Raw genomic sequence first — 25,353 nt, forward strand, 5'->3', positions numbered from 1 at the left:
CCCACCCCCAGAAACAAAATGGAGGCTGCAAGAAGGCCCAAAACTCTTTACATGGTGCTAAGTGGACAGATAAAAAAGGAAAAAAAAAAAAAATAAGAGATGAGAGATGGCGGCAGAAAGGAGAGAATGAAAGGAAAAGATGGCATGGAAAGCAGCTTATTAGACTAATACATACTGATTAATATCAGTTTTCCAAGTACTGAAAGTACCGTATTTTCCGCACTATAATGCGCACCGGATTATAAGGTGCACCCTCAATTAATGACATATTTTAAAATCTTTTCCATATATATATATATATATATATATATATATATATATATATATATATATGTATATATATATATATATATATATATATATATATATATATATATATATATATATATATATATATATATATATACACACACATATTTTACAACTTTTTCAAACACAATATAGTCATACTCAAAGTAAAAACGATAATAATTCAAATAACTCTAAACTCTCAATAGCATAATAACTCAATGTCAATATGACCAACCTTGTTCAACTGTAAACACACAAAAGAAACACGTAAAGCTTACTTTATCAGTTCATTCCCCATGTACGAATCCCTCAATATCTCAACATTGATTCATATATAAGGCGCACTGGATTATAAGGCGCACCATTAGCTTAAAAAAAAAAAATAAGGCTTTTAGGTGCACATTATAGTGCGGAAAATACACTACATTGGATATATAGTTGCATGCAATAACTATTTAATGTGCGATGGTTGCCTTGTAAATGTGTTTTTATTTCATTAAAAAATGAAAAATTTGATCAAATATGGCTCGTGAATGAAGTGGCTTAGTTAAGGTTGAGATTAGGAACCAGTTCTGAAAATGATTTGGCCCAGCTCTGGGCCAGGTATGGCAATACAGTTTGGCTGAGATATGGCCCTTATGCGGCCCACGTTGTGGATAAAAATGGCCCACCAAAGGACCGTCATTCATTGAGGTATGTGGGCCATCTGTGAGTCCGTGATGTGGGCCAGAACTGGGCCAGACCAATTTTGCTACGTAGAGAGAGTTGTGGTCCACCGAGAAAGCATTGGAAAAGTATGTTTAGATCAGGACAGCTATCCTACTGTGACTTCAGATGCGTAGAATAGCTGTCGTACCACACAAAAGAAAATGCCCTGAACATCACAATTTAAAAAAATAAAAAATACCTTGGTGATGGGATAAATTCAGTTAATGATCTTTATGTGGACAATGTGTTCTGTTCATTTGAACAGCTTTCCAGTACGTTTACTTTACCAAAGTCATTAGATAACAAGTCTCAACTTCTCTCAAGTGCTTATGGGTTCCATCGCACACCGTACATCATCAGTCCATTCCTCATCAGCCAAATATAATAAAAATGGCACCCCAGTCTTCTTTCACACATGATTAAAAAATAGAAATAACACTTCCATCATCAAAATATAAAAAAAATAAAATAAATGACTATAACTTGAACTAGGGATGTCTTGATTCAGATCACATAATCGGAAATTGGGTCAATCATGTGGTTTTCAGATGATCTGGATAGGACGGCTTTAGGAAAATTCTAGTCCACCATCCGGCGTTTCAGGAGGGGTAAGCAATGCACAAATAACACCGTGGATAGTCAAAATGGGGCGCTGCTGACCTCAATTTTGAACATCGTGAACCAGTGGGCAGAATACTTCAAAGACCTCCTCAACTCCAGCGACACGTTTTCCTCTGAGGAACCGGGGACTTCATGCCCCGAGGTGAGTTCTCCCATCTCTGGGGATGACGTCACTGAGGTGGTCAAAAAAACGCCTCTGTAGGCCCAAGGATGAGATATGCCCGAGTTACTGAAAGCTCTGGATGTTGTAGGGCTGTCCTCGTTGACACGCCTCTACAACATTGTGTGGACAACGGGGCCTCTGGATTGGCAGACTGAAGTGGTGGTTCCCCTTTTTAAGAAGGGGGACCGGAAGGAGTGCTCCCAACTACACTCCTCAGCCTCCCCTGTAAAGTCTATTTGTGGGTGCTGGAGAGGAGGGTCCGTCACGAAGTCAAATCTCGGATTCAGGAGGAAAATGGGAGGGGGGGGCTTTGGGAGTACAGGGTACCGAACTCATTGATAAGGGCTGTTCGGTCCCTGTGCAACCAATGTCCGAGTTTGGCCCACATATCCAGCAGTGTGTCAAATCCGTTTCCAGTGGGGGTTGGATGCCGCAAGGCTGTTCTTTGTTAATGATTCTGTTCATTCATTTTATGGACAGAATCTCTAGGCACAGGTGAACTGTTGAGGGGGTTCGGTTTGGGAGTTTTAGCATTGCATATTTGCTATTTGCGGATGATGTGGTGCTGTTGGCTTCTTCAGTCCATGACTTCCAACTCTCACTGGAGCAAACCGCCAATTGTGAAGCAGCTGGGAACTCCCAAATATGAGACCATGGTCCTCAGTCAGAAAAGGGTGGAATGCACTCTCCGGGTTGAGGATGAGGTCCTGCCCCAAGTGGAGGAGTTCAAGTATGTCTGGGTCTTGATCACGAGAAAGGGTAAGATACAACGGGAGATCGATGTTATATCTTTCACTCTTTTTGTTACTTAATATAACAGTGATACTCATAACTATGATAATAGTGTTGACTCTTTACTAGCATAGCATAATAAAACGCGGTACAACGCTATCCGGAGCCAGCTTACCCATCATGCGTGACAACTATGGGTAGCATTACAGCTCAAAATATACCACAATTGACAGCGTCTGCTGTAATGCACAGTCTGTAACGGTCTGTCGTGGTAAAGAAAGAGCTGAGCCGAAAGACGACGCTCACTATTTACTGATCAATCTACGTTCCTGCCCTCACCTATCATCACAAGCAATAATTCGTTTGTGACCGAAAGAACGAGATCCCGGATACAAGCGGTCAAAATTTCCTGGAAGTTGACTCAGTGTTGAGCCGCTGCTCCTTTGCATTAAGAGGAGCCAGTTGAGGTGATTCGGGGATCTGGTTAGGATGCCTCACAGACTCCCTGTTGAGGTGTTCTGGGCATGTCCCACCAGTTTGTATTACACAATGTTATGATTTTTTATTTTGAGGGGGCACGCGGAATGGCAGAGAGCCACACGCATGTAAATAAACAGCAAGAGTAAGAGGCGCACAAAAAGAAAGAGAGAGAGAGAGAGAGAGAGAGTGCCACAGAAGTGCCACAACCAATAAATGAAAAATAGTTTTCACACTGATGCTGCGATTTGACAGTGTTTCAACTCTGATCTGTCACTTACAGTTGACACAACTTGAAGCATCATGTGTATGTGTGTTTACGAGGGCTTCACCTCCATAGGCCACAGTGCCTTGTGGGTCAGTAGTCAGGCTTTGTTGTAATTTAATTCTTTTCTCATCTGTGACATCCAAGCCGAGAAAGGACAGCGCCTACGAGTAATGAACACAATTAGCATACTCACTGCAACCACAGTAGCTGTACCTGTACAGGTTGAGATGAGTTCGCACTTTGGCAATCATATGTACTGTATTACAAGAAAGGTTGAAACAAAAAAATTCACCTAAATATAAAAGGGATACCATAAATAGTATCCCATGCAATCCCATGTTAGAACCATTTAATATGGTTATAGGTTCAGCAAAATTGTCAAAGTCTATCCAGGCTCCATGCATGGCTTATAAATATTATCTCATTTTTTATTCATGCACTATATAGTCAGCTGCAATTTTTCATGGCAAGTTTTACTGATAAAGTCTCAGCCTGACTGACAAGGGCGAAGTGATGCCTGAAGTCATGGATGAGACTTGGGTGAGAAAGGTGATAGAGTATGGTAAAATGTAAAATAAAGTCTGTCACTGTAAAATAGCAGACAGAGTCAGATCAACAAGTAGATGAGAAGCGTGCTCAGGGCTTTAAATGTGAAAAAAGAAAAAAAGCTGAGAGAAATTCTGAGTACAATAAATTTGATACAAGATACAATATGAACAGAAACATCAAATGTCTTTCCAGTTTTTCAGTAAACATACATACATTAGATACATATTTTCTTTTCTTTACCAACCGAGCAATATTTATTGGTTTACGAGATTCAGCTAACCACCGGAAAAACGCTGTGTAGTTTAAATTACAATAATTATTGCAATTATTAATACTAATAGTATTATTATTATTACAGTATTCTATATTCTTAATATATTATTAATCTTTAGTAGTCATAGTAGTAGTACATCATACTAATAATCTACAGTAATTATGTAGTATTTAGAAACACTAAATCCACTGTGTGAAAAAGTAAATAAAAACGAAATACAATGATTTTCAAATCCTTTTCAACCTATACTCTTTCAAATACAATCAATGTTCAAACTGATAAGCATTTTTTTGCATTTAGCTTGTGTCAGGCAGAATAGTTGCGAGGAAATTCACCAAAATCTGACTTTTGAGGTTTTAGCCCGACACATGTTCTTTCTTGATGCCTGTCTGCATCACATTCCCAAAAAGTTCTTTTCTTTTTTGAAAAAACAAAACAAACAAAAAACACACAGCAGATGTTTTTGCTGAGAAAATAGCATTCTAACATGATAAATGCTGCAAAATTTTGAATTTGAATGATAGAGGCTCGTTAAGGATTTGAGAGTCTTTTGGTCTTGACGACAGATTTTATGGTTGCTCTGCTGAGGTTTTGTATACAACTTTGATACAATCACTCCTCATTGTTTGCATTATTGTGACAGGCATAGGAAAGAACATGTGTGGTCCCGTAAAGTTTTCCATTCTTAGTTTGTGTTAGAAAGTTTAGTTTGATTCTTTTTGGTACACATGTGATTATATGGAAAAGTGCCAGTGTCTGAATGTAATTATTACACAACTGTACCTCATCACATATTTAACAAATTTGATGTTTTATTTAAATATCGAGGACCTAAATTGTTGGGGAAGAAACTAAACAGCAAAAAATTGTCCCTGACAGGACTCACCAAATCCAATTTGTCTGATTTGAGTCGAATGTAGGGGTCGAGTGAGATCTTAGGTTTGGTCCTTGTGGGTGACCTCTCATTGATCGAATCTGGAGAGGGAAAAGAAAAGATGTGGTTGAACAAGAGGCTCGAGAACTATTATGGTATATTATTATTATTGGGCAATAACAGACAGGGTATACTGTAATAGACTATACTGTACTAGATAATCTGGACTAATAGAAGATGAACCTGCTATTGTTTCTGGTCTTGTGGAAGTGACTAGCTGCAGTGATCAGAGGTGATTTTATGACTGAGAGGGATGGGATGAAAAAACACTTGATTAAAAAGAGTGAGGTAGAGCAAAGATGAGTGATTATGTCGATGGCAGAGAGGGAGTACTGTGACAAACAGAAGAGTAGACAGCCTGTGTCTAATACTAATTTGATGAGCTTCACTGTCCCAGATTTGTTATGGCAATGGCACTGTTCCTGCATCTGCAGTGTGTGTATGTGTTCGTAAAACGTGTGCATAGGTGTTTATAAAAGCACTCAGTCCTGATAGCAACAAAACCTTCCTCCCTTTCAAAGCAGCCATATTCAAATTGTCCCACCTTTAACCAATAGTGATGACTGCTGCCGTGATAAATCTGTGCATTAAATCCTGCTGTCAAGCGCGCACACACACACACACATGCACACACACACATGCATATGATTCACTTTTCTTTCATGCAGTTTATAGGGGGCAACAACATATTGACATTTATTTGCACATTGAACAATATGTGGTGGCGCAACTTCTAATTTCTACCCATTTCTAACTTGTTTTTGTTTATTTTTATCCCTTTTCAAAATCAAACTTATGATTGTTATTTTATCACGTTTTAGTTTGTATTGCTTTAATTGAAAAATAAAAAAACATCTCAGGAAAAAGTGACTCATGTTAAAGTCCCGGGTTAGAACAGTCACATTACTTGTCAGCAGATGCCTTTTTATCTTCCTAGTAGGATTGCAAACCGCTGATAAATTGTTGCTCCAATGGTTTAGCTAACAAGAGCCTGTCAGAGAGACCAGTTTAAAGATATTGTGTGTGTGTGCGCAAATGTAATCCAGCATTTTGAGAAAAACATCTGACATGACAGGTCATCAAATGTAAAATTTGATTCATGAAACAGTCTGCACTAAAACTGGGGCAAAAAAAATAGACTGCATTTTGCTTTTGGCACATCTTCTCAAACTGCTGACATCTGTCAAAGCTGGTAATGGGCTTAACCAATAGGGACCAACCAGGAGCCCAGGGGTAAAACCACCTAAAATATAACCTTGACTGTGATAATCCAGGTCAATAGGATTGCCATAGGATGTCTGCATCCTGGATACGAAATTTACCATTGGAGCGGTCCGCTCGGCTGTTTGAAGCCAAAATGCAAACATATGATGCCAATACCATTTGCATTAATACAAAATACACTGAAAAACAATATACTGTACTGCACCACTTGTTTTTGCTCCCATTTTTAAAAAAATAACAAAGATATACAGTGAACCCCCTACTTCGCGGTTAATGGGGGTGTCAACCCCCCGCGAAGTCTGAAACCCGCGACGTAGGGTATCAGTTCCTAGATTTCTATGTATGCCCCAATTTAGCCGCAGTAACCATGAACAATCCTTTTTTTTTGTTGCATATTTTATTTCCTTTCTCCTATTATTTATCATTACATTATCCTTATTAACATCCATCCATCCATCTTCTACTGCTGTCTTCCGGGGTCGGGTCGCGGGGGCAGCAGCTTGAGCAAGGAAGCCCAGACTTCCCTCTCCCTGGCCATTTCATCCAGTTCTTCCGGAAGGATCCCGAGGCATTCCCAGGCCAGCTGAGAGACATAGTCTCTCCAGCGTGTCCTGGGTCGTCCCCGGGGCCTCCTTCCAGTGGGACATGCCCGAAACACCTGACCGGGGAGGCGTCCGGGGGGTATCCTAAGGAACATGAACACTATATGGTGTGGCTAATGCTGCAGATAATGAAGTAACTAGAACAATGTTATCTAACACAGGGCAACATGCATCAGAGGCTATACATCAGGTAGGGGTAGGGCTTCTAAAAGCTACGGTAGGGCAATTAGAAAACACAAATGTTTGGAAAAAGGTATTTACATGGGAGTTAAAATTATGGAATGAAACGTATGATGCGTTAAAGACTCTATCACATATAGATAATTGGACAACCTGTGCATTGCAAATGATACAAGCGGAGCTCTGCCTGGGTGTTGGCTCTCCACCTTCTCGGCATATTTTGAGAACTTGCATTTGGTCAAAATAAATATGCCAGTTATTTGGGCTAAATAGCATTTGGGAACATTGGTCTTTTGTTGAGTGTTGTCTTTGTCTCCTGAGCGCCGACCAGCACCGATCCTTTCAATAAAACAGAAGGAAACTCATTTCGGCCACTTGGATCCGGGATCTTGCTCTTTCTGTCACGACCCACAGATCGTGGCCATAGATGAGGGCAGGAACGTAGATCGAGTGGTAAACAGAGAACTTTGCCTTTCGGCTCAGCTCTCTCTTCACCACGACAGACCGGTGCAGAGCCCGCATGACAGCAGACGCCGCACCGATCCGTCTGTCGATCTCACGCTCCATCCTACCCTCACTCGTGAACAAGACGCCGAGATACTCCTCCACTTGAGGCAGGACCTCCCGATCTGGAGAGGGCATTCCACCCTTTTCCGACTGAGGACCATGGTCTCAGATTTGGAGGTGCTGATCTTCATCCCAGCAGCTTCACACTCGGCAGCGAACCGCTCCAGTGAGAGTTGGAGGTCACGGCCTGAAGAAGCCAACAGCACCACATCATCCGCAAAAAACAAAGATGCAATGCTGAGGCTCCCAAACCGGACCCCCTCAACGCTTCGGCTGCGCCTAGAAATTCTGTCCATAAAGGTAATGAACAGAATCGGTGACAAAGGGCAGCCTCGACGGAGTCCAACCCTTACTGGAAATGAATTCGACTTACTGCCAGAAATGCGGACCAAGGTCTGACAACGGTCGTACAGGGACCGAACAGCCCGTATCAGGGGGTCCAGTACTTCCGAAGCACTTCCCACAGAGCTCCTCGAGGGACACGGTCGAACGCCTTCTCCAAGTCCACAAAGCACATGTAGACTGGTTGGCAAACTCCCATGCACCCTCGAGGACCCTGCCGAGGGTGTAGACCTGGTCCACTGTTCCACGGCGAGGACGAAAGCCACACTGCTCCTCCTGAATCTGAGACTCAACCTCCCGACGGACCCTCCTCTCCAGCACCCCTGAATAGACCTTATCGGGGAGGCTGAGGAGTGTGATTCCCCTGTACTTCGAACACACCCTCCAGTCCCCCTTCTTATAAATAAATATATATATATATATATATATATATATATATATATATATATATATATATATATATATATATATATATATATATATATATATAAGGGGACCTCCCCAGTTTGCCAATCCAGGGGCACTGTCCCCGAAGTCCACGCGATGTTGCAGAGCAGGAACTCCGGGCGGATCTCATCCACCCCCGGGGCCTTGCCACCAAGGAGTTTTTTGACCACCTCAGTGACTTCAGCCTCAGAGATGGGAAAGCGCACCTTGGTGCCCGAAGACTCTGCTTCCTAAGAGGAAGACGTGTCGGGGGAATGAGGAGGTCTTTGAAGTATTCTGCCCACCGATTCACAACGTCCCGAGTTGAGGTGAGCAGTGCCCCATCTCCACTGGACACAGTGTCAATAGTGCACTGCTTCCCCCCTCTGAGACGCCGGATGGTGGACCAGAATTTCTTCAAAGCCATCCAGAAGTCGCTTTCCATGGCCTCAAAGTCCTCCCACACCCGAGTTTTTGCTGTAGCGACTGCCGCACTCAGCTTGGCCAGCCGGTATCTTCAGCTTGACGGCATCCCTTACAGCTGGTGTCCACCAGCGGGTTCAGGGATTGCCGCCACAGGCACCGACCACCTTACGGCCACAACTTTGATCCGCCGCCTCGACAATGGAGGCGTGAAACATTGTCCACTCAGACTCAAGGTCCCCCGCCCCCCCCGGGACGTGGGACTTTGCCAGACGTTTCCAGCCGTTCCTCCCAATCACGCCCCTCCAGGTCTCACTGTCATAGCCCACGTGAGCATTGAAGTCCCCCAACAGAACGAGGGTGTCCCTGGAGGGAGCGCTCTCCAGCACACCATCCAAGGACTCCAAAAAGGGTGGGTACTCTGAACTGCTAGTTGGTGCATAGGCCCAAACAACAGTCAGGACCCGTCCCCCAACCCAAAGGCGGAGGGAGGCTACCCTCTTGTCCACTGGGGTAAACCCCAATGTACAGGTGCTGAGCTGGGGGGCAACAAGAATGCCCACAACAGCTCTGCGCCTCTCACTGCGGGCAACTCCAGAGTGGAAGAGAGTCCAACCCCTCCCGAGAGGACTGGTACCAGAGCCCAAGCTGTGTGTGAAGGTGAGTCCGACTATATCTAGTCGGAACTTCTCAACCTCGGACACCAGCTCAGGCTCCTTCCCCACCTAAGGGGTGACATTTCATGTCCCAAGAGCTAGCTTCTGTAGCCGGGGATCGGTGCGCCAAGGTCCCTGCCTTTGGCCGCCGCCCAGCTCTCATTGCACCCGACCCCTATGGCCCCTCATACAGGTGGTGAGCCCATATGGGGGGGGACCCACGAGATTCCTTTCGGACTGAGCCCGGCCGGGCATGGGTGCAGGCCCGGCCACCAGGCGCTCGCCAACGAGGCCCACCTCCAGAGGGGGGCCCCGGTGATCCGCGTCCGGGCGAGGGAAACATAAATCCATTTATCTTTTTCTTCATATGGAGTCTGCGTCCGTATTAACATTATTAACAGTATTGTATATTCATCAAATAACTAATATTTCTTAGTTTGTTGAGAATTTGTTCTCAGGAATGGTTATCTGCACCAAAACTCCGGTGAAAGAGTACGCAAGTCATCACGTTGAACTTCACATTTATTTTGGCTCATGTATGGTGTATCGTGTAGTATCTGTTGAATAATAAATCAACAACAATGTTAAAGTCAGTCAACTAATATATAAACACTTGCCAAACTGCCAAATTTACTGTATTTTTAGCCGACATTAGCGGGTTAGCAACAACTAACAACAACTACTAACTATAAAGTGCAACCTCTACACAAACGAACACATAAACAGAATAAACACTCAATTACTAAACATAGGCAGTACCGTGCGTTGTCAACATAAATGATAATGAACTATAAATATGAGCTTACGTTGTCATTCGCTACGTCACCGTAATGAGCCCAATGACGCACAGAGAACGTAAAATATGAAACGGAAATGCAACGCGACCCGACAAATTAAAAGCATGCATTTCAAAATAAGATAAAAAAACGTCACGAATTGTAACGTTTGAAGAATTCTTAACATAGTTATTAACTAATATTACTTAGTTATTTGATGACTACAGTACTGCATCATGTACTTTTTGCTTTTTTTCATTTTTTTCCATTTTTGCGCATTTTTTAAATTATTTTTTTATTTTGAAATATTTTTAATTTTTCCTGGAAAAAGTACTGAGACTGCGATATCTGAGACCGCCAAGTAGGAGGGATCACTGGAAAAAAAAATTTCGGAATGCACAAAATAACAATTTCTCTCAAGTATCGCTCGCAAATCTGTCTTAATCTGTGGTAGTGACCATTACTCCTTTGCCGAGATAATCCATTCCACCTCACAGGTGTGCCACATTAAAATGTGGATTCAACAGCAAGATTATTGCACAGGTGTGCCCTATACTTGCCACAATAAAAGGTCAGTTTTATCACGTAACAAACAGCTCCAGATTTTGAGGGAGCATGAAATTGCCATGCTGACATCATGGATGTCCACCAGCATTGTTGCTTGTCAATTGAATGTTCATTTCTCGACTATAAACTCCAAAGACCTTTGAGAGGATCTGGCAGTACACCCAAAGAGTCTGTCTCACAACCGTGGACCACGTATAACCACACCAGACCTGCATATCCAGCATGTACACTTTCAAGATCATCTGAGACCAAGCTACCCTGACATCTGCTGTAACAACTGGTTTGCATAACCAAATAATTTCTGCACAAATTGTCAGAAGCTGTCACAGGGAGGTTCATCAGCATGCTCGTCGTCCTCATCAGTGTTTGATCTGACTTCAGTTTGTCGTCCTGAGCGAGTTGAGTTGGGAAATGTTTACATTTGATTGCGTCTAACACAATGGAGAGGTATTCTCTTCACGAACGAATCTCCAGGAACACTCTCCGGAGCAGATAGCAGACAGCATTTGTGGTGCTGTCTGCAGAAACCCAGCATTTGGGTTTCTGTGATGTGAATGTTGTGGCTCTAGTGGCCCATGGTGGAGTTATGGTATGGGCAGGTTATCATACTGCATATGGACGAAGAACACAGGTGCATTTTTTTAATGCCGTTTTAAATGCACAAGGACACTGTGACAAGATTCTCTTGCCCATGTTGTGCCATACTGTACGTATATCCAAAGACATCTTCTCATGTTGCAACATGATAATTCACCACCACTTGTTGCAAGGATCTGTACACAATTTTTGAATCTGAAACATCCCAGTGTTTGCTTGGCCATCAAACTCACTGGGCATGTGCATGTCACCCAGCATGTTTGGGTTGCTCTGGATTGGCATATAAGACAGCGTGTTAGAACTGGAGGTCCTGCTAATATCCAGCAACTTTGCACAGTCATTAAAAAGGAGTGGAACAACATTCCACAGGCCACAATCCTCAATTTCAGAATTCAAGATGTTATGTTTGGTTGGGGTTTATTGTTTTTCGGGTTAAGTGAGTTATGTTTTTGTTTGTTTTTTTGTTTCCCTCATGTCTGCCTTTCCTCTTAGTATCTCAGTTTGATCTCGTCCACCTGCTTTATTTCTCCTGTCATCCGCGTGTTCTAGCCCCCATGTCTCAACCAATCCGTTTCCCTCACCTCTCATTTCCCTTCGGGGTGTATCACGTTTTCCAAAATATTTTGCGTCTATTTAAAGTCCCTGTCTTTTGTTCAGTGTGTTGGGTTGTCAGGTCAGTTTTTTTTTTCGCCGTTCTGCACCTTTGGAATGCTTGAGTGACCCATACCCCAAAATCAGTCTTAATTCAATGTTAAAAGTAACTGCACACCAGTACTCTGCTCAGAGATCACATGGGCAGTGAATGGGCTAGAAAGTGTCCCTGATGAATAGGAGTAATACGTTTATCTCACTGATCCTTGCATCTCGTATAGCAGTGTCCCGGTCGCTGTCCCCCGTGAGTTTATTTTTTGTTCTGGTTTTTGTTCCCTCCTAAGTCCTGCATCATTTATTATTAAAGTTCCATCTGTTGAGCATATTCCCTCCTGGCTTTCTTGCATCTCTGGGTCTACCACCCCGCACCTCCGTGCTCTGCCATGCCTCAGCGTGACACAAGATTCACAAAATATGGTACAAAAGCATCCAAAACCAACGAATTAATTTCATGTCTAATTTCATTTCTCAAAACTCTGTGTGTTTGTGTGTGTATAAATATAGCGTATATAATATATATACATACAAACCCATTATGTATATACATACACACATTATGTACAATCCAATGTTTGCCAAAGAACTGTGCATGTAGAGCTTCACCCAAACCTGTTGATTTAACTGTGCACCCCACACTGAACAGAAAAGAAAGCAAAGAAATCAACGTTTTCAAGTTAAGTAGACTATATAGATTGGTGCAGCGTCTGCTGTCATGCGGAGTCTGTATGTCTGTCGTGGTGAAGAGAGAGCTGAGCCGAAGGGCAAAGCTCTCTATTTACTGGTCAATCTATGCTCCTGCCCTCACCTATGGTCACAATTCCTGGTCATGACCGAAAGAATGAGATCCCGGATACAAGCGGCCGAAATAAGTTTCCTCCACAGGGTGTCCAGGCTTATAGATAGGGTGAGGAGCTCGGTCATCCAGGAGGGTCTCGGTGTCGAGCCGCTGCTACTCCGCGTTGAGAGGAGCCAGTTGAGGTGGTTCAGGCTTCTGGTTAGGATGCCTCACGAACGCCTCTCTGGTGAGGTGTTCTGGGCATGTCTCACTGGGAGGAGGCCCCGGGGACGACCCAGGACACGCTGGAGGGACTATGTCTCTTGGCTGGTCTGGGAACACCTTGGGATCTTCCCAGTGGAGCTGGATGAAGTGGCCGGGATAAAGGAAGTCTGGGCTTCCCTGCTGAGGTTGCTGCCCCCGTGCCCCGACTCTGGATAAGCGGAAGAAAATGGATGGATGGAGAGACTAATATATATATATATATATATATATATATATATATATATATATATATATATATATATATATATATATATATATATATATATATATACACACACACACACACAGTGGGCCCCCGTGTTACGAACTTAATCCGTTCAGCCGCTACGCTCGTAACTTAAACTGTTCGTATGACGGGCAATCCAAACCTATGTTAATTAGTGAATGCGTGCAACGCGTGCAAAAACCTTAGGTAAAAACATCACGACTTCATACACATATTAAAAATGAGTAACATAATCTACTGTACAGTTAAATTAAATAACATATACAAAGGAAAAATGACATTTACCTTTGGGGCGACGTGACTTGAGCTGGGTGGAGGCGGAGAGGAGAAGAGACCAACTGCAGAATTTATTTATTTATTTGAGGGAACTTTTCTCAAACTAGAACATATCACCGGCTATTTCCTTCTCTTTAATCCATAATAGAAGAAGCCTCTCCATTTTGTTGTCGATCGAGGTCCGTCCCCCGGCAAGGAAAGTCTTGCCCTTAGAAGATTGCCGAGCTGTTACGGCCATACTCACAAGCAAGGTTAACCATGCGTGCGCCTCCTTCGTTTTTTTTTTTTTTTTTTTTTTATTATCTCCTGCTTGGTTTCTATTGTCATCATCCTCTTACTTCTTCCTTTACCACCACTAGCAATTTTAGAAGCCATGTCTAACAGATAAAGTTTGCAAAGTCTTCACAACATTCCTTCCTTCCGTTTTTGACTGATTTTCTCTCCTTCCTTCCGTCCTGACCAGCTGTGCCATCAAGCTAGATGAAGGCGTTCGACCAATAGCATATCGGCATCTCAGTGACTGACACCATGACTGAAACAGTGACTGTGACATTGTAAGAGCAATAGCATATCAGCGTTTCCGTGTCATGCGTGAGCAGATTATTTCGTTGAAGTAGTAAAACGATGTCAATTGTACGTACACATTGACTGGCAACGCGTGGTTAAATCAGAGATAAAACCATCACGTATTTACACAAACATTTAAAATTAGTACCATAACCTACTGTGTAGTTAATTTAATTAACATGGATACACAAAGGATAAATGACTTTTTCCTCTGGAGCGACGTGATTTGAGCTGAGTGGAGACTGAGGTGAGCAGAGACCAACCCGCAGAATTTATTTATTTATTTTCTTAAACAAGAAATTTTCTCAACCTAAAACATATCACCGGCGATTTCCTTCTCTTTAATCCATAATAGAAAAAGCCTCTCCATTTTGTTGTCGAGCGAGGTCCGTCCCCCGGCAAGGAAAGTCTTGCCCTTAGAAGATTGCCGAGCGGTTCCGTCCATACTCACGAGCAAGGTTAACTATGCATGCGCCTCCTTCGTATTTTTTTTTTTTTATTATCTCCTGCTTGGTTTCTATTGTCATCATCCTCTTACTTCTTCCTTTACCGCCACTTGCAATTTTAGAAGCCATGTCTAACAGATAAAGTTTCCAAAGTCTTCACAACATTCCTTCCTTCCGTTTTTCACTCATTTTCTCTCCTTCCTTCCGTCCCGACCAGCTGTGCCATCAAGCTAGATAAAGGCGTTCGGCCAATAGCATATCGGCATTTCTGTGATTGACATGACGCCGGGCAATAGCATCTCAGTGAGTGAGACCGAGACCGTGGCCTTAATCGACCAATAGCATATCGGCATCTCCGTGACTGACTCCGTGACTGACACCGTGACTGTGACATTGTAAGAGCAATAGCGTTCAACGTCGCAGTGACCAGCGTCGTCTATTGATTTTGTTGACGCAGCAGAGCGAAAATATCTGAACTAATACAATGGCCGGCATGTCAGATTGTTCGTAAGACGAAAGGTTTGCACCTAAGTGGGGGACAAAAAACTCCACGCTCGTAAAAGAGGGTGTTCGTAAACCGGGGGCTGACTGTGTATATATATATATATATATATATATATATATATATATATATATATATATATATATATATATATATTTATATATATATATATATATATATATATATATATATATATATATATATATTTTTTTTTATATATATATATATATATATATATATATATATATATATATATATATATATATATATATATATATATATATATAATAGCACCAAGTGTTCCTGGACTATGGACGTCTCGGAGTGCTGACTGGTCAGGGTCACCACCATGAGCACGTAAAGTTATACAACTGGCAAACTTGGTCGCTCTCCGAAATATTGGCGTCACGAACGAAGCGGGAGGAAGTTGTTGATGCTCGCTGTCTGCGCGTCATTGGTGCCAAATCCTGTGGCCACAAAAAAAGGGTAAAAATTCTTGCAGTTTTTTGGGTTTGGCGCCGCGATGCGGTTAGTGCAGTGGGAGTTAGCACTTGAACTTCTCCTGTTATCGGAACCTGTTGCAGTTCAATTACACGGGGGCAGTTTGACGGAATGTGCACGCTCACACGAGTCAAAGCCTCTATGTGTTGTACTAAAAAGGCTCGAGTCTAGCTGTAAAATACAGTGGGATTGGACAAACAAACAAAAAGAGGGCAAGGAAGAAAGAAGTAAAGTGCTTGCTTTCAGTAGCGGTCAGGAAGACTGCAGCGATCAAAAAGGATCGCCGAAACCAGCGCAGGCCTTTACTATGGGAGGTAGAGTTTGAGAAATATATGCCCGAGATTTAGGGCTCTCTGCAATTTGATTGAAATGTGGGCTCTCATTTCTGAGAGCAGTAGCGCGCCTGAGCTTTTCGTGTTCTTCTGAGAGCGCAACGGAATTCACGCGAAAAGCGAGCAACGCTGCCTAATAAAATACATCTGAGTTGAAAAACTCCCATCTATAAAAAGGAGCTTGTGAATGCTTCAGAATGTCTTGCAGAGCTCTGAGCCAGACAAGGTAATTTATAGAGTATCTTAGTGCATATCTGAACTAAAGAAGTGTGAACAAAAGTGCACTGACCTGCAAGACTTACGTGTATACATGTATATTTGCTGTTGACAATTGCAGTTTGTTTTAAAGAGTAGTATGTTTTTTCGAGTTCTCTGGTCGTATCTAGGTTGTGGGTTGTAGTACGTTGGGTGTGTGAGCACAGTATGTGGGTAATAGAGATCGTAAATGCATGTTAATTGTTATTTGTGTGACAGTGTCAAGTGTAAGAGAAGGTTGCGGTAAGTAAGTTTTATTGGACGAAGTTTGCAGTGTTTCGAGTGTATTGACTCGCATTAATGATGTGACTCTTTCGGTGACCGGATGTAGAATGGTGAGCCTCGGAGGTTTACTAGAGGGTAACTTAGAGGGGTGTGGCTGCTCCCCCTCCCCATAAGCATTGAAGAACTAGATTCTCTCTTTTCTTTTTTTCTTTTGTGCTGTTTTCGTGGTAGGCAAAGATTTAAAGGAAAGCCTTTGCATGTTATTCCTGTGTTTTTTTGTTTGTTTGTTTTTTTACTAAAATACTAGTGCTTGACCTTAAATATTTTAGTTAGTTAGTTCTTTTAGTTTATTTTAAGTTTGCATCCCCTGTCTGTAATTATCTTATTTTCTTGGTAGGAAAAAAAAAATACTCACAATTTACTTGGTGTGCTACAAAACATATATTAATTTTGAACTATTGCTTCGGAAAGTTGGACGTGGAACGGAAATGGCTGTTTCTTCAACACTGATTTTGGGATTTAAAAACCCGCCAGGAGGGAGGACATAGAAAAGGCCTCTACAAAGTGGGGAAAGCATAAAAAGATCTTATGCCCAAATTGGCCTGAAGGTGGAACATTCGATGTAAGTTTGTGTGAGGATATGGAAATCCGAATTAAAGATTATAAAGCAAAAAACAAAATTAACAAAAGACAGGAGAAAAGGGAAAAAGAACTGGAAATTATACGGTTGTTCAAAAAGGAAATTGAATTATTTAGGAAGAATGTGAAAAATTCATGAAATGCTTAAAGTTCAAAAGAAAGGTGAGTTTAAAATAAATACAAAAACATGAATGGCATGCCTTATCAGCCTGTGTCAATGACCCCATCTGGCCTTAATCCTTTCCTTGATGGAACAGTTCATGTTGCAGGGCATGTTAATATTGACGACAATGAACAATCTTCTGCGTTCCCAATTGATGAACTATCTAACCCTCAACAATATTGTAGCACAGAGAGGAAGGGCGCAAAGAAAAAAAGTCGAAGATTTTGGATTGTCACGCGGAAAGAGATCAGGCACTCAAAGGGATGAAAAAAAAGAGAGGTACAGTCATATTGACTTAACCTGGAGGACCCAAGGGAGGAGAGGGAAAAGATTGAGGAACTAGGGAAGGATTATCAGCCAGTGTCAATGACCCCATCTGGCCTTTATCCTTTCCTTGATTGGAACAGTTCATGTTGCAGGGCATGTTAATATTGACGATGATGAACAATCTCCTGCGTTCCCAATTAATGAACTATCTAACCCTCCACAATATTGTAGCACAGAGAGAAAGGGCGCAAAGAAAAAAAAGTTGAAGATTTTGGATTGTTATGCGGAAAGAGATCAGGCACTCAAAGGGATGAAAAAAAGAGAGGCACAGTCATATTGGCTTAACCTGGAGGACCCAAGGGAGGGAGCCGGAAAATGGATAAGGGCTTTCGAAGAAGAAACAGCTGGAAAAATATTGGCGCTCGGTGATATCAAGGCTGTATGGACACGGGTATTGGGAATACCAACAATGGAAAACGTGATCTATTTGAGCCTGAATCGGAGGGCATTGAATTCAATCCATACTACAGTGACTTATGGGACGCACTGCGAAGAGAGTATCCGATCAAGATTGATCCTAAGGCCTTGAAAGGACAGCCACTGTCTGAGGCAGAGAACCCTGCTGAATACATCAGTCACCAATTTAAACGATGGAAGCAAGAGACGGAGGGGGAGGTTAATGACAGTCTTCTGATGACCACACTCTTCAGAACAGCAGTCATTGAAGCCATGCCATCTCCAGTGAGCAGCAGATTGGAGGATGTAGTGCGACTGACATCAAAACCACACAGAGAATTCTCTGACCATGTGGTGCATGCAATTGAAAACACAGACGAGATGAACAGAGACTGAAAGAACAAGATAAAGAATTGCAAAGGAAAGTCGCTCATTTGCAGTTTGGGGAGCTGTCAAATAGAAATAGAACGAAGGCCGCAACAGAAGGGGCGAGCTTGACTGTGGATGCACCAGTCATGACACCTCCAGCTCCACCTCCTTTACCAGCCTCAGCACCACCAGTTCAAATGCCACCAGTCGTCAATGTATATGCTTAGCCTCCTCTGCAAGTCCAAGCAAGACAAACACCGCAAATGAGAGCGCAATTTCAGACAGCACAAAGAGGTGGATTAATAAGGAGGATTCAGTGACAAGATCCTCCTCTGCAAGCCCTCCCTAGAGGCTGTTGGGGATGCCAACAGCTGAGAAATATTTGAGAGAATTGTCCGACCAACCCATGGCCGACTCTGAATTGGTTCCAGTGGGGTCATGGAGGTCAGAAACTTCAGGGTCAAGGTCCAAATTTACAAAAGCAATGTTCTGGTCCAGTGAATTTTTTTTTGGGGGGGGGTCCAAACAATGGGTACTAACGGTGCCCTGAGAATCCTGAAGGGGAAGGTCAATTGCCAATACTAACACCAATAACTGAAAAAGAACCAGTGGGTCAAGTCCAAATTGAAGTGAAACAAATACCGATGTTGGTCGATACTGGAGCAACCTACACTTGTGTGGGACCAAAATATGCCACTGACCTCCCCAAATTTGGAAAAACAGTAGGATTCTCAGGACAACTTTCAGATAATACCTTTAACTGCTCCAGTCCAATTAACAATGGAAAGTGAAACAACTAAATTGCCAGTTCTTGCATCTGAACAGACACCGGTGAATATGTTAGGTGGAGATGCCTTTTGTAAATTAAATGTAAATATTTCATGTACATCTGAGGGAGTAATAACTGAACAAGGAGGAGGAAATTTCCAGATGAATGTACAGAAACCACACGCGAATGTATATTGGCTAGGAGACATATCAGAGCCCATGCTTCAGGCATTCCAGAAGTGGGAGAAATACATACATGCACAGATTCTGAAAGCTTCAAAACCACGATCTGCGTACCATTGCACGATTTACTACGACCCATCGTGTAGCAAAATGTTCGAGGAAAAATGGGAAGAGCAGACTAAAGACCTGATGGTACCATTGACCACTGAATGTATCATATTTGGACAGGCGGGTGCAGCTTTAAATCTGGAGTCGAATCCTTTCCTTGCGCAATGGTACAATGTTCCTAATTCAGTACCACACAAAACTTCACAGGTTAATGAAAATTTTGCTTCCAAAGATTTGGGATGATGATGAAAGATGCCTCAAAAGTAGGTTGGCAAATGGCAGAAAATACGTTAATTTTCTTCTCACCATATGAGCCATAGAGAAAAATTTTGTGTGGAAATCATACGATCTCAAAACCAAAGGAAGTGATCATTATCGCAGCTGATATAGCACAAGTGCTGCAGATTAGGGAAGTGAAATGCGATCTAAAGCAAGACATGCTCAAACATGTCCCAGAATATTTGTGGTCAAAACATGAAACAGATGTAGGATTGGTGAGGTCAGCAAACCCGGTTAGAGTGGAGCTCAAACTAAATATGAAATTACAGTACCAAGGCGTGCTCAATATCCCCTAAAATTAGAGGCCGAAGATGGGATAAGCAAAACTATTGGGGGGCTGTTGAAAGCTGGAGTTTTAATTGAAACAAACAGTTTTTGCAACACGCCAATCCTACCGGGGAAGAAGGCAGATAGGTCCAGGTATCGGCTCGTGCATGATTTGAGAGCAGTGAATGACATTGTCCAGGACAGTCCCATTGAGGTGCCAAATCCACGTACTCTTTTGACAAATGTTCCACCTGAAGGAACGTTTTTCACAGTAATAGATTTGTACTCAGCATTCTTTAGCATTCCACTGCATGATGATTCTCAATATTCGTTTGCATTCACATACCACGGAAAACAGTACTGTTACAAAAGAATGCCACAGGGATTCAAACACAGCCCACATGTGTTTAGTCAAGTGCTAAGGAGGGACCTTGAAGGGTTGCAGCTCAATAGCACCCTGTTGCAATATGTTGACGACCTGCTCATATGTGCGCCAACATTCGATGACTGTCACAGAGACTCAATTAAATTACTTCAGAGGCTGGCAGAAGGGGGGCACAAAACCTCTCAGAAGAAGTTGCAATATTGCCAGTCACAAGTTCACATGTGAGTCATCTCACATGGAACAATTTCAGTCGCACCCTCTCAGTTGGAGGGAGTGGGCAAAGTACCACTTCCCCGTACAGTGAGTCAGATGATGACGTTTTTAGAAATGACGGGGTTTAGTTCAAGTTGGATAGTGGATTATGCTGTAAAAACGACCAGGTGTACATCAAAGTATACCGACGGAAGTGGCACGAGCCAAGACGAGAAAGCCCGTACACGGTGGTCCGCACAACACCAACTGCGGTCCAGGTGGAAGGAAGCACAACGTGGTATCATTTGAACCATTGCACAAAGGTGCGTTCAGCACAGTCAAAACTAAAAAAGGAGTTGGGCAGTAAAGGAAATGCAAATGAGGGCCCCACTGCCAAAGATTTGCTTGATGGTGATGGTAAATTGCATACTATGGGCACTGACAGATCCGATGCCATTGTCCCACTCAAAGGGGAAGGCGGGGTCGGCCACTATAGTGGTCACAGAATCCTCCTACTAAGTACAGAGTGGATAGGACAGCAGATTATGAATGTTTTGCTAGCGGAGGCTTTACTGACAAAGCTGGGCATGGGACTTATGTGGGGAATACTACTGTGAGGTGTGCGGTAACTTGGGTGCTGTCCTGTTTACCCCACGCAAATATGACTTCCACTTTTGTGACTGAACCTCTGTGGTACAAGAACCCAGGCCCAGTTGATCAATCGTGTAGCAGGATAACAATGATTTTTGTTTTCGGTTTTTGGCTGATCAATCGACGGCAGTGGCAGACAGCTATTGGATATGTGGAGGGGATATATTGTACAATGTTCTCCCTCATAGTTGGATTGGTCTGTGCACGTTGGTGAGGATGAAGGGGCCAGTTCATGTGATGTAGAATGGTATAGGGGATCTGCTTGGACTCCAAGGTGGCACTAGAGCAAGGAGCGCGTATGTGCCGGATTCGCATGTTTATTTAGATTTGATAGGACAACCAAGGGGAATTCCGGAGGAGTTTAAAGCAAGGACTTAAGGCTGGCCTGGAGTCTATATTTCTTTGGATTACTCCCAACAAAAATGTGGAGTGGATAAATTACGTATATATATATATATATATATATATATATATATATATATATATATATATATATATATATATATATATATATATATATATATATATATATCCACTTCCATCACAGTCTGGTACATCAACTGTACAGCACAAGACAGGAAGGCTCTCCAGCGTGTGATCAAGACCTCACAGCGCATCTGTGGAGCAGACTTCCCCTCACTGCAGGACATTTACCACACCAAGATTCTGCGGAGGACACACAACCTCATCAGGGACAATACTCACCCACAACACAACTTGTTTGAACTGCTGCCATTAGGCAGATGCTACAAGAGCCTGAGAGCCAGAACTGCCAGGCTGGTGAACAGCTTCTACCCACAGGCCATCCGGACCCTGAACAAATCCCTCACGTACTAATCTGACTCATCACCAGTCATTTTACTGCCGGTACAAATGCATCTTACAACCCTGCACAGTGCAGGAAAGCTCCGAAATACATAATATTTTGCACTACATGATATTTTGCACTATCCTCCTCATATGAATAGTCTTTTCACTCAATCTACTCTGTAATATGCTCAGAATGTAAGTTTGTTTATTTATTCGTGGTCACTATTACTGCCCTTATTGCTCTATTACTATTTTTGTTTTGTTTTATTGCCTATCTTATTATTTACTTGATTATGGAATGTAGTCTGCTCGGGGAAGTGAACAGAATGGTAATTTGATTGTATGGTTTTACTATTCATATGACAATAAAACTCTTGAATAAGAAGAGGATGTGTGTACAGGGAAATTGCATCATGTGACTAGATGGACGAATCATGAGAGATTATGCTTGTGAAATTCGCTGCTCTGCAACAGTTTCTGAAGTGCATGATGTGCATGAAGTGCAGACGTATCGTCTCGCGACACAATGCTTGAATCACATGATGCAATATGGCTGTTGTCGCCTATGCGTATGCAGGTGTATAAAGAAGCCTTCGCAGTGGATCAGCACTTTATCAGGGGCACAATGTGTATTGAGACCTGAAATGTGGATATCCAGTTGGCAGATATCAGGAGAAGGTGAGGACACTTGAGCAGGTTCTACTGCACAGATCTACAAAGAAAACAACACACCAACACAAAACCTTCCAACATCAAAATATGATTAAACTGAAAAGAAAAAAATTGTTTAGTCTTTACGGATCATAGGGCAATTATAAGGCTTCTGTTTTTGAGTTCCATAAACATAATCTATAAAAAGTTTCAAAAAAGTGCCCCAAAACCCTCTGAAGAACATATTTCTTTGCACACATGTACATCCCCCCTTGCTCAACCTCGAGCTCTCGCTTGCTCGAGTCATCCTCTGCACGCGCTCAGTTCTGCACACACATTGCAAATGTGCCACAAAGTTAGCCAATCAGAGCTTGTTGGTTGACAGCTTGGTATCCAATGAAAATTGCTTGTTATATTCACCCGGAAAGGGAAAACGAGAGTGCATCAACACGAACTTGGGCGGGAGAAGGTAGACTTCTTTGGAAACAATGTATGGGCATTACTTTTATTATTATTATTATTATTATTGCTGTATCGTATCATTTGACAGAACTACTTTGTTAGTTTTTGTACTTTAATGAGATGAGCCCACCTCCTCTCGCCCAAGTCGATGTGACGCACTCTCGTTTGCTCGTTCTATTTTATTCAAGCTGTCAATCAATGTTAGCTATCTTTGTGGGTCATTCGTAGCGTGTGTGCAGAACTGAGCACGTGCAGAGGACGACTCGAGCGAGTGAGAGCACGATGTTGAGTGAACGCAATGTTGAGCAAGGGAGGGAGGAGTATCGCGAGTGAGAGCGAGATGTTGAGCGAGAAAGGGCAATCACGAACGAGCAGAGGAATTTTGAGCAAGCAGCTTTTTTTTCCCGGCGCAAAATCCATCGGCGCTCACTCAAACTCTTATGATTGCAAGCTCAATAGTCTTTTTCTGTGCTCAAAATCTGTTTTTGCTTGCTCAATTTTCTTTTCTGCGCTCTTTTTTTGGTTTTTTTTGCACGCTCGCGGTTGTGGCACAAATATAACGCCATCGGTTTTTACCACCTTCGGTTAAAGCCGCACGTGATTGGTCAAGATCCATGGTAGAAGAGGGAGGGAAGGGTTACACAATCACGCTGCAGTGAGGAGAAGGGGGAGGGGTTAGAGACACACACAGCAAGCACACTGTGAACAGCACATGGACAGGAGAGACAGGGAGACAAGACGAGAGAGAGCTCGATAGCAATACAGAGAATGCCAATCTTCGCTAAAGACTCGCTAAAACTTTTACCTGGATGCTGCTTTTTTCTTATTGTTTTACAAATTTTAATGTATAATTTGTTGTGTGGTAATCAAAGCTTACTTATGTTGTTTTACTGTAAGTAGTTAAAAGCTTATAAATATACCAAATCTGAGATTGGAACTTTTTGTTGGCCTTTTTTTGATATGGGTCTTTTTACTTTATAATTTATTTTTTGTAGCCCTCCATGTTGTACTCTGTGTTCAGAAGAATATAAATAAAGCCACATAAATCATAAATATTTGACATACTGTATATTTTTTACATTTGCTATTTGTTTTAAACATAATTTTACATTATTTTTGGTAGTAAATTAATTTAAGCAACAAAAAACTGATGTATAAACTATATATATATATATATATATATATATATATATATATATATATATATATATATATATATATATTTCTGACTTGACATATTAAAAGTGGGAGTATGGGAAGTTAAGAAATGCAATCAGACCTCAGGTGATTGGATGTGGACTTTTAAACGTCCAGAGCTGAAACTGTAGGCTCCTGCCCGCTGAATACCACTGTGAATAGATGTACTGCTTTGGAAAGGTCGTTTACCTTTGATGAAAGCAATCTCCACTGCACTTTCTTGACTGGGAATATAACAATATCACAGATACATTGCTTGTACATTATTAGAAGTGTAATTATTAGGGTGGAGATGTGTCATAAAATGTGTGCTCTGAGCTCCACCTACCTGAATTTGGCTTTATTCAGGATACTTTTGGCCTCCTCGTTGGTAACACCTATCAAGGACTCTTTGTTAACAGCAATGAGCTGATCACCTGGTTTTAGACGTCCATCCTGCCCAACCAAATCAAAAAGACAATGTCTTCAATCTGGCAAGTGTATTGTGTTGAATGAACACAATTAAATGACAACATTACAACACAACTTGTCATTAGAAGCTGGATGAATACTGCAGGAAGCTAAAATAAGAGTTGAGACAGAAGACAGTACGGGACGAAATTAGCAAAGTGGGGAGATATTGGTGGGAGGGGAGCAGAGCAAAAAACATCCTCCTCTGCCATGTATGACCTCCCACTTTATTAGACATTGTTACATCCTGTCGCATGCTGTTAGGTTCGGCACATTTTCTTACAGTTGCCTTGGGATTCTCAACAGCACCATGACTGCCCTGGCAAGTTACTTTTTTAAAAATCTGGCCCAGCATCCAGAGCAATCATGGCCTGTCATGATTGCCCCTCTATGTTGAATCTTGTTCATCACATTTTGTTCATGAATACCTAGAATGTGATTGCGGTGGCTGCCTGGAAAATTAAATGAACTTAGCATAGTTCATTGCCAGTTTATAAGTGAGAACTGATGACCCCCAAACTTACGTGTGCAGTGTAATTTTTCTCCTGTGTGTATTATGACTGAAAAATGTCAAACATTTTAAGATACCTGGATCATTTTTTTTTAATGCATTATTTATTATGCAATTGAAAATCAAA

The 25,353-nt window shown here is 42.2% G+C and overlaps 1 protein-coding gene across 5 annotated transcripts in view; it reads right to left on the bottom strand.

Moving 5' to 3' along the window:
* The window catches only part of LOC148410104 (syntaxin-binding protein 4), a 152,446-nt gene that overhangs the window by 31,155 nt on the left and 95,938 nt on the right, over positions 1–25,353 (bottom strand). For all 5 annotated transcript variants that reach the window (XR_015868144.1, XM_088436542.1, XM_088436539.1 and 2 more), the window contains 5 exons: positions 24,594–24,700; positions 24,348–24,489; positions 22,595–22,667; positions 4,970–5,058; positions 3,325–3,421 (listed from right to left, as the gene is read on the bottom strand). Coding sequence is in view for 4 of the 5 variants with exons in the window: in XM_088436542.1 (XP_088292668.1) it covers positions 3,325–3,421; positions 4,970–5,058; positions 22,595–22,667; positions 24,348–24,489; positions 24,594–24,700 (508 nt within the window). In the remaining variant the exon portion in view is untranslated. The remainder of the gene's footprint in view (positions 1–3,324; positions 3,422–4,969; positions 5,059–22,594; positions 22,668–24,347; positions 24,490–24,593; positions 24,701–25,353) is intronic.

This window comes from Hippichthys cyanospilos, chromosome 16 (genome assembly GCF_059441005.1).
Source record: "Hippichthys cyanospilos isolate Australia breed blue-spotted pipefish chromosome 16, RoL_Hcya_1.0, whole genome shotgun sequence".
NCBI lineage: Eukaryota > Metazoa > Chordata > Actinopteri > Syngnathiformes > Syngnathidae > Hippichthys > Hippichthys cyanospilos.